General features: G+C 34.8%; 1 protein-coding gene across 1 annotated transcript in view; it reads left to right on the forward strand.

Annotated features, from left to right (window-relative positions):
* The first annotated feature begins 120 nt into the window (after positions 1-120).
* Positions 121-11,286, forward strand: part of LOC109584118 (triokinase/FMN cyclase-like) — a 16,027-nt gene continuing 4,861 nt past the window's right edge. The window contains exons 1-4 of the mRNA XM_019999727.1: positions 121-127; positions 195-298; positions 586-723; positions 1,302-1,391. Coding sequence (XP_019855286.1) covers positions 121-127; positions 195-298; positions 586-723; positions 1,302-1,391 — 339 coding nt within the window. The remainder of the gene's footprint in view (positions 128-194; positions 299-585; positions 724-1,301; positions 1,392-11,286) is intronic.

The raw sequence follows: 11,286 nt of genomic DNA on the forward strand, positions 1-11,286 counted from the left end.
CTGATTCTGATAAAAGATTGTTGAGTTACCCAAGTATGAGCCAAAAAAGTATGGACTATATACCTTTATCAAGTTTAGTGTTAAATTCATTCATGTACATGTACTTAATTGTACTCTTCAATGAGAGGTACATGTACATGTAATGTACTGTATCTTTATGCATAGTGTAAGTGTATTTCTTCTCTTTTTTGTAGCATTGACTGAGTGCATTGATAAGATACCATGGGATGAACCCTCAGAAGTATTGCTATCTGTATCTGATGCCATTGAGAGAAGTATGGGAGGAACATCAGGAGCTGTAAGCTACTACATGTACTGTACATGTACATGTGTATATCTACCAGCTTGTATACATGTATTGTATGCATACATACATCTATTGTATGTACTTATAAATTTTATTTTTGTGTATTTTAAATTACCTAATTATATTCATAATGGTCCTTTTAATTTACAATTCTTTCCGCTTTCATTATAGTAAAATTGTTAAATAAACACGTGTCATGTACATGTACTGTATGTACAGTGTTACAAATTTGTTAATATTCCATTTTACTAATTCTCATTATAATTATTTACTATTAGATCTATACACTGTTATTGACATCAGGATCAAGAGTTATTGGTAGAGGGGAGTGTCTTAGTAAGTGGGTGGAGTCTCTGATGGAAGGAATAAGAGCCATAAAGCAGTATGGTGGAGCTGATGTAGGAGACAGAACAATGGTAAGATGCACATGTATACATGTACATGTACATGTACATACATGTGTACATGCACATATGCATATGTACATTTGAATGTACATGTGTTTGTCATAGTCATACTAGAGCTTCTTGTCAGTGGATTAATTATCAAGTTGCTCAAAATTATGCCAAAGAGCCGGTATTCTAGTACAGGGTATTTATACAAAAATCACAAGGAGAAAATTCTCTATTAGTTTTTTTTCTGATACATATACATGTCCTTATGTTGTGTATCAACTGTGAGCTGATTCCAATCGAATTAGTATTTTTTACGAATTTTAAAAGTTGCTCCAAATTCCATGTATTCAGTTTTTCCCAAATTGGCCCTGAAATGTCCCCAAGTCTTCCATGTGTTCACTTTGCTCTGCATGTAGAAAGCTTGAGCTGACTCTGAAAGATTTTTGAGTCATGGGCATCTAATAACAATGTCATGGAATAAAAACTGTTGTTACTATTTTTAGAACTGTTGTTACTATTTTTAGAACTATTGTTACTATTTTTAGAACTATTGTTACTATTTTTAGAACTATTGTGCAATCCTTATTTACATATTGTAGTTGGACTCACTAGTTCCTGCTGCCAAGGCATTACAAAGGTTCATCACTGATAGCTCCTCACCACTGGATGCACTGAAGGCTGCTGTAGAGGTACAGTGCACTGAATGTACATGTACATGTACACATGTAGTTCATGGTACATGTATAATGTAATACTTACATGTATATGTACATGTAATACATATACGTGTGCATGCGCTGAGTACTGTACTCCTAAAAATGGCAGAAGAATTGTTTTATGTTGTGGAGATGAATTGAGTAGATGACAATAGATGTATAACTTTTATGTCTCTTAAATGAGGTCCTGCTTCAGAATCAATAAGAAGATGGAGATCCTAAGCAGCTAATATCTTGCCTGTACAAACCAGCACATATGTTTAAGAGTCAAAGGCTCATTGATATTTTTTTTGTAAATTTTAGTTGCTAAAAGCCAAAATGCTTCTATAATGTTAAAGTTTTCAATGGAACTAGTTTCAATTACATTTACTTTGCATTTTGTAGCCCATTCACTTACGACTGTCATCATGTTATTTCGGATTTAAGATCTGCCTTAGTGGCAGCTACAATTACTGGATGTCTCTTGATGTGTTTAAGTATCACTTCAGCGGCCACCATCTGTTCTCGGATGCATTTTTTGCCTCTTCTGATATATCAATTGCGAGAATGGATCTTCTTTGAATTTAAAAGAAAGCTGCCAGTTGATCACGATGAAGCAGTCACTGCTGTTCTTATTACATTATGGGACACATTGTGAAAAAAGAGCACAGCCAAAAATGCAATGACAAACAGGATAGCTGCCTAAATTTTGAGGACCATCTTGATTCCACCAATAAATATAATCAGACACTGCAAGAACATCGATTTCTTTATAGTATAGGGTGAAAAGGAATGTTGATCTGGAGACTAAAATTACAAAAAACACAAAAAATACTCACCGTATTATAAAACATAATTGATGTTATACCAAACCATTGATTTACTTCATAAATATTGCCATTAATTTTCTACATTCAAAAATAAGATGATTCAAATTTAAGTTTAGTTTAAGTCAACTTGTTTCGATTGACCTTATAACAGGCGATAGAGACATAGGGTGAGTTTTTCTAGTTCTGGCATGGCCCACGGAAAACCACTGTGAATATGAATGCAGGATTCATTGGCAGTTGATGCCCTTCTACATATAGTTTCTGACACAGCATTTTTTTTCTGGAAACTCGAACTGTGTATTTTTTTATTCTGGATGAATACATATCTTTCATGTTCGTCCCTTAGCCAAACTGTATCTGGATCCAACTGAAATTAAAGAAATTATGTAAGTAAATTTTATTGCTTACAAATACAAATTCTTTCTTACCAAAAAACAATTCTGGAAACAACCTTGGGGTTATCTGTGTTTTAATAAGATTGATTGGCTCTTCGCCATGATCAGCTCTTATTAATTGAATTGTTGTCATGCTATGGGAAGCTATTCTCATTAAAATCCTCAACTGCTTTTTGAATGCATCAAAATTTTTAATGAAATAAAATTAATTAATAATGAATTTAAAATGGAATAAAATTATTTAAAATGACTTAATTTAATTTTTAATCCTAATCAACAAAATAATGACTAACTTGATCAAAAGGTTCAGTTGACATCAAAAAAAAGGGATTGCAGGAACCTGGTCTTTGAGATAGAGATCCATGGCATCAAACTCCTTAGTTGACTCAAATAAGGTTGTTGTAGGTATAATGGTCCTTTTTCTTTTTTTAAAACTATTTGCCATTTTGAGAGCTCTTGTAATGCAACCTCCTTGCCATGAAAGGCATCTCTGCTGACTGCCTCAAAAATTGCAGAAACATTAGCTGTATCTTCTGTCAAACGTACTGGCAAATTGCTGACTTTTTCCCTTGAAATATCGTTCCATTTAAAAATTTCCAATGATTTTGTCCATCGAACTATATATTCTGACCATTTCAATCAAGTAAGTAGCTCTGAAAAGAGTTGGTTAGGGTAATATTTTTAAAAAGAACTGGTCACTGGAGAGATAGATAGGGCCTTTTTTTAAAAGTAGAAATTTTCAAAAAAGGAAGAATTAGTGGTTTTTCGATCTTTACATATGGTTCATATACTTTCTTGTCTCCTTCAAGAAAGCCGTTACTGTCATCAGACTGATCTACAATGTATGTAGAATGGCAAAGCAAAAACTCAGCAAAATACAAGTTGTAATGATCCTGAATTGATGTAATGCTGGAGGATGCTAGGGAACTGCCGACCCAACAGGATTGGATGGTAACACACGCCCTTCTATTATTAAAACGTTGCCTAAAACTTTTTCTGGAAAGTGAAACATGGTGTTAGCCTTGTTTCTAAAATACACCTTCCTTCCTGCTTATCTCTTAGCCAGAGTGTATATAGAAAATGCCATTACAGCTTCACCCTCACCTGACTTCTTCATTGACTCATCATCTGTTTCAAGTATACATTCCACTTTTCAAGTAGTGCAAAGTAATGCTAAATATCATGCTTTCATAATGATTCTTGCTCATATGAAGGCCAGTATGTTATTTTCCTTATATTTGACATTATTAGTGCAATTTTTAATATTTTAAAGAGCATTTTGCCTTTCGCTCTATATACATGTATATCTTCTTCAATTCTTAAAGGTTCCTTCATTGGTACTTGTTGCTGCACTACTAATGCAGAAGTGCACACTGTGTTGTGAATGAGGAGAATAGCAATCATATGGCAATGGCATGATATTGTGTATTGCTATGCACTGGGTGTGTGTTTACTGGTCTTGCTATTCATTGCTCTCTTATAATATGTACCCTTTCTGTCCTATTGGAATTATTATCTTCACAGCCTGGCACTGTTTTTGTTTAGCAGTACTCAATGGAGTTTTATTGTACTTCAGTCATTGAAAAAGAAACATTTGAAACATTAAAACAACAAAAAAACTTGAATAATGGGAATTGATAATTATTATTGTTAACTGCAATAATGGCATACACAATGAGTCTTATATAATAAACTAATAGAGACTGAACCCACTGTGGTCACTACGTCAACATTGTCATGGTAGAGTGTCATTAGCACATGTTGATGCTTTAGGATACTTGATAGTGTGGCTGAAACTCATTACACCACACCAGGTGGAATGGCATTAGTGTACAAAATAGGAGATGCACTTTTAAGGCCTTTCTACACTAGCACTTCTAATGCGCATTGAACTGGTTTGAAACCGGTTCCAGTCATTCCACACCTGATGCGCATTGACTTCAATGCGCAGCGCATTAATAAGCCGACTTCTGGAACCGGTTCAAGTGTAGAAAGGCCTTTAGACTGTTTCTTCTCTTCCCTAAACATTCCTACATTTGTTGCATTGTCTCTGTGCTAATGTGCTCAAGGTCAGTACAATATCGTCCATTCATTTCTTTTATTTACTACTTACATACCCAACAATCAATCATTGCCTCCTAGCCTCATCTAGCAGACGATCAACTATTTGTTCAGATTCACGGCAGGTATGAGGATTATTAGCAGCCTCTTCTTCATTATTACTGGAATCTGTCTTCTTGCTTTGTGTTTTTATATGCTTTATATAGCAGATCTAGACTCTGTGCCTTTTACATTGGTCAGTCCAAAGGCATGGGGTAATTTTGCTAGTAGTATCAATAGTTCTAATTCAAAGAAGTTGATGTCTCTTACATTCTGTGAAAAAAAATTTAATGCTGGGAGGAGTGTAACAGCTTGTACAGCATACTTCCTTTTGTTGGTAACTTTGAACATTGAAAGTAGGAAATGCCAATACTGAAGAATAAAGCATCACCTTCTTGAATAGCATCTAATAATTCGAGTCCAAGGAGATGCTCAATGTTTGCTATGTCCTTTTTATACATCAAATAAAAGGATTTGTTTTTATATTTTTTCAAATGAAGTAATGTTTTGTTCTTTTCTGTGTGATGCTATCACACAAAGGCCGTTTTTAAGGCGTAGCACCATTATTATTAGAAGCAGCAACATCCACTCTCTTTTCAAGGAGGCTACTATATGGGAATTCATTTAACCATTGTTATTAGAAGTGACGACATCAGCTCCCTTTTCAAGGAGTATTATATTTTATTCATTCTAAAGGCATGGTACCATTATTATTAGAAGTGACGACATCAGCTCCCTTTTCAAGGAGTACTATATTTTATTCATTTTAAAGGCATAGTTTAAAGTCCTGAAACCCAGTGAGAAAAGCAAGAATACTTGTACAAGTTGAAGCTTTTGGATAGATTGCGGACTGGAAGGCAAGAGTTTGTCCAATAACTCTAAACCGTAGAAATAGATATACAAAAAATAAACAAATTAATGAATGCGATGAAGTGGAGGTTTAACATTTTATTTATTATAAATGAAGTTGCACGTGATTCTGGAAGATTGTGGGTTACTAAGAGATTATAGTTTTAAAATGAATACTCCTTTTAATGATCGGCTTACGTTTCATACGGTGGATTATTGATGAGATTACAAGGAGGTTTATTATTATTGTTCCATCAAAATAAACTTTTAACTGTCAAAAATACTTGAATAATGATTTTAGGCTCATCCATCAAAAAATTATTGTACTACAGATGCAATGAAGAGTTAGGCAAGTAATATTTCCAGTAGCTAACTGTATAAAAATTATCGTCAGTGAATTAAATAAAAAGTAATTACTTGATGTGTTGTGACAGTTATCATTTTTGAGGTCCGCTCACCTTTCAAAAATTTAACTTTTCTGTAGCTGGTGGAATCAATTTTGTTGTGTTAATCCAATTCTCCAATGCCTCCTTCTTGCTGGTACAGTGGTACCACCAGAGCAATCCACCATCTCCTTTCCACTATAAACATAAAAGAATATTATAAATTGATTGTAAAAATGTATGAACTCACTTTTTGATTGAACTTCCTGCCTAATGAGACTGTCAGAGTGTTCCAATTCTTTAGTGCAACTTTACCAATTGAACTACCTCCATTGTGAACTTTGTTGGACAAATCTTTATAGCCTGCTGCTTACTACTTTAGGAATTATAACCCCCAAAAGCAAAATGAGAGTGGGCAATAAATGAATTATATAAAAAAGACCAAACTGAGGTAAATAGTTAGAAGGAATCCATTCTTAACTGTACTTTTGATTGATTGAAGCAAAAATATATTTCCATTCTGATTCGAATTCTTCATACTCTTTGTATGTAAGTGATAACTCTAACATGGATTTGCAAGTGTGAGCAATTGGTTGACGAGCTGCTCCTGACAACTGATTAAATTTGACAGAAAATTTGGTTGCTACGCAACTTCCAGTGACAAATCGTATGAAGAAGGACAGTTTTTTCGAATGTAATACTTCAGATATTGTGTTCGAATTTGTGGAAATTGAATTATTGATAATACTTTTATTGGAGAAAGAGTCAATCTTCAATAGGCTTTACTCACTGTTCATTGGGTGCCTCAGGCATGGCAGCTGGAGGGTCCACACTTGTACTCAGGCCAATACCAACCCTAGCGTCACTAGTTCTCGCCCTTGAGCTTGGCTTTCCTTACAGGGTGTGGTAGCTTTCTGGATAGCTACAGTAATTGCCTGTGTTTAAGGTACCAACGTTTACAGTCACTGCTACTGTTCCACCAAAACACAAACTAATACAATTGGTTAAGAACATTTTTAATGAGAGTTCAAAGGGAAGTCCTTCAAAATTGCCAGCAGCTCTCAGCTCTCGTTATTAATAATGCATTAGGTCTGCAAGCCAACCCTGCACTGTATAGTAGTCTCCTTTACTTTTACTGTAATCACTGTCCAATAGTTGACAAAATTCATGACTACAGAGGTTATGAATCTTTAGCTTCATAGAATAACTTTGATGGCATGTTTGTTAATACTCTCTCCTAATGTTATGGTATTTTGCATCAACATTACCCCATTCTGCAAGTATACATTTAGCATGTTTACTTCAGCACTACATCTTCGGCAGTAGAGCTAGAGTCTTCTGAGGAAATAGAACCAGAATCTGCGGTTGGTTTAAAGTCAGGGTGGTTTCTGAGCTAAAAGAACTATAATAATTATTTCAGCATTTTATAGAATGTCACATCAAAAACTTTTTAAAATAGTATATAAAAAATAAGAATATGACCCTGAGACAAAACCGAGACCAAGATTAGTTGCCATTTGAGTATGATAAATCTGCAAGAGAAAGATAGATCTAAAATCATGCATATTTGGATCTTACTTTGCTACTGTCACTACAGATTGAGCTATCTACTCTCTTGCCTGACTGCCAGCTGATCTAGTTCTATATCTGCTGATTCATCATAGGGACTCATACAGCATCATTACTTAAGCATATATTCTCTTTTTTTTTAACTTTAACAACAGGCATTTTGATTTACAAATCAATTTTCTTTACTTTTGGGACTTCATTTTTATGAGCAGTGTTCTGTTTCTAAATTTTATTTAAATTTGATTTCATCAGTACCTTCTTTCACTTTTTCAGTGTCCTGATTTCATCCAGCAGTGAAGCAGAAGAAAGAATAATATCTGTCTTCTTGTTGATGAAAAGATTTCACTCATTTAATGCATGACATGATCATTTCAAATGGGTTTATAACTGGGTCTAAACAAACGACTTACTATAATAAGAGCCATTCCATAGGATGGCTAGAAATGCAGAAATATAATGCAAAAACATGCATAAGACATGTACATTGCTGTCACAAAGAGATAAAATGTTGCTTCAGTTAGTATATAACAAGATGGCAAGAAAAAGGCAAACACACTATTACAATGCTGGCAAGTGGCTCACTGAAATAAGAGTCAGAGGAGGAGAGTGATTGGGATTTAGAAAACTGGGACTTATCCCTTATTAGTAATCTAGCTATTACCAAACTGTGATACGCCTAAGTGATTGGTTTTTTTTACATTTTTAGCTCTTTCATCCGTGACAAAACTAGGATATTATAACTTTTAAGGAAACGTTCAACTATTGAGTGATTCAGCAATGAAATGAAAGGCATTTTTCCATATTTCATATATTTCAAGTTTTTTTGAGTCAAATAATTACAAATATAAGCAATCATTTTCACTTAGCTAATTCTTTTATTGCTTACAAATAAAAATTATTTCTTACCAAAAAAAATTCTTGAAACAACCTTGGGGGTTGTTTGTGATTTCAGAAGAGTGATTAGCTCTTGACCAATTCTTATTAATTCGATGTTTGTAGCTGAGGATTCCAGGGGATCTGCTGACCCAACTGAATTTGCAGGCAGTGCTTTTCCTTCTACAAATAAGATTGTCTGTATAAATATGGAATTAGCTGACAACTGATTAAATTTGACAGAAACTTTTGTTGCTACACAACTTCCAGTGAAAAATCGTATGAAGAAGGACAGTTCTTTCTGATTCATATTCCCAATGTAATACTTCAGATATTGTGTTCGAATTAGTGGAAATTGAATGATGGATAATACTTTAATTGGAGAAAGAGTCAATCTTCTATAGGCTTTACTCATTGTTCATTGGGTGCCGCAGGCATGGCAGCTGGAGGGTCCACACTTGTACTCGGGCCAACACCAACCCTAGCGTCACTAGTTCTTCTCCCTTGAGCTTGGCTTTTGTTGCAGGGTGTGGTAGCTTTCTGGATAGCTACAGCAATTGCCTGTGTTAAGGTACCAATGTTTACAGTCACTGCTACAGTTCCACCAAAACACAAACTAATAAAATTGGTTATGAATATTCTTAATGAGAGTTCAGGATGTCCTTCAAAATTGCTAGCAACTCTCAGTTCTCATTATTAATAATGCATTAGGTCTGCAAGCCAACCCTGCACTGTATAGTAGTCTCCTTTACTTTTACTGTAATGATGGTCCAATTGTTGACAAAATTCATGACTACAGAGGTTATGAATCTTTAGCTTCATAGAATAACTTTGATGGCATGTTTGTTAATACTACCTCCTAATATTATATTACTCCATTCTACAAGTCTACATTTAACATGTTTACTTGAGCACTATATCTTCAGCAATAGAGCTCGAGTCCTCAGAGGAATTAGAACCAGAATCTACAGTCTCTTTGAAGTCAGGGTAGTCTCAGACCACGTCAGAGCTAGAAGAACTATAATATTTCAGCATTTGTAGAATGTCACATCAAAAACTTTTTAAAATGGTGTATAACAAAATAAGCATATGACCTTGAGGCAAAACCAAGACAAAGCTTAGTTGCCATTTAATTATGATAAGTCTGGAAGAGAAAGATAAATCTAAAGTCATGCATATTTGGATCTTACTTTGCTACTGTCACTACACCTTGTGCTATTTTTTCTCTTCCCTGACTGTCAGCTGATCTAGTTATAAAATCTATATCAAATAATTACAAATATAATCAATCATTTTCACTTAGCTAACTCTTTTATTGTTTGCAAATACAAATTATTTCTTAGCAAAAAATTCTTGAAAGAACCTTGGGGGTTGTTTGCGATTTAAGAAGAGTGATTAGCTCTTGACCAATTCTTATTAATTCGATGTTTATAGCTGAGGATTCCAGGGGATCTGCTGACCCAACTAAATTTGCAGGCAGCACTTTTCCTTTTATGAATAAGATTGTCTGTATAAATATGGAATTAGGTACATTCAAGTAATGTGTACATGTGTAGTGAGTACATGTATTATATTAAACTGGAAGTAGCCACAGATCCCACCATTCCAGTATACCAGTAGCCATTTCACTGATACTCTTAACCATATGAAGTAATTTTGCATCCTCCTCCTATTATTTTCTCTATTATCAGGATAGCGAGGACACACACATATATTGCTAAATTTTCTTGAGAGCTTTATAGCAATTGAGCATTCCTTGCTTTAAAAATCATTACTTCATCCCTGTCAGTGAATTTTAATAAGGAAGCTCATGTAGACTTTTGCCTGCTTCATGGCTTCCTTCAGGCAAGGAACGTTCTATCCCTCATATTGTAGAATGTGGGATCTAACCTGGTAAGAATATTTGTCTTACTGCTGGCCACGTACTTTGCTTGATACAAAGAAAAAAGAGCCCTCCTCATTGATATGAGTTAACCTATCTTTCAAATTTCCTTGCCAGGTGCAGCCATCCTTCTTGTTTTTGCAGTACACCTGCAGTCCATTTATTGCTCGATTCTACTGCTTGTTAGGTATTGACTGAAAATTCTCCTCCGAACATGTGGGACATGGCTTTGCATCAAATGGAAGGTATTTTTCCATATTTCAAATATTTCAAGTTTTCTTGGGTCAAATAACTGCAAATATAATGTATTTACATATTCCGCCAAGGCCCAATACACTCTTTGTGGTGCAACACTTCACCAATGAGGATTTTTGATGGTTGAAGTACAGTAATGCATCAGGCATTATACCTGATTAAAAAATTATTCCATACATTGAAGAGGCACTAGGTTTCATGCCACACCAATCAGAGGAAGGATCTTATGTGGTTGATATTCATGTACAAGATGGTATTTTAGGCATGGTCATCAATACATTATACAAGAAAAACTTTTCCTGGACCATCACAGCTATATGTAGTGAGAAGTGGAAGGAATCAAGAGCACAGGTTCATCATTAGTGTCCTCCCTCACATTACTTAAATCACCTTTCTAAGAAAAACAAAAACTGCTACAACTTTGTGGACACTCAACACTGCTTACCTTCCTATCTACCACATAAATGCACACCTTTCTACTACAAAGAGCATCTCCTGCAGGACTTTGTTTCGCAGACAATTTCAAACTATTATCTTGATAACTATCCAATTAATCCCATTCTCTATTATTTACATGAAGAAAAGCCTGATTAATAGCATTTTTTGCTTCCTGAGCGGTCATTGAGCGAGTTAATCGAATATCAACTATGCAACCTTTTCCCCTTGGAATTGATGAGAGGATTGATGATAAGCAGCAGACAGTGACTTTTAACGCTCTACCAGAGGATGTGGATGCTTTCTTCTTCCTGAACT

This window comes from Amphimedon queenslandica, unplaced genomic scaffold, assembly GCF_000090795.2.
Source record: "Amphimedon queenslandica unplaced genomic scaffold, v1.1 AMPQUscaffold_13245, whole genome shotgun sequence".
Classification (NCBI taxonomy): domain Eukaryota; kingdom Metazoa; phylum Porifera; class Demospongiae; order Haplosclerida; family Niphatidae; genus Amphimedon; species Amphimedon queenslandica.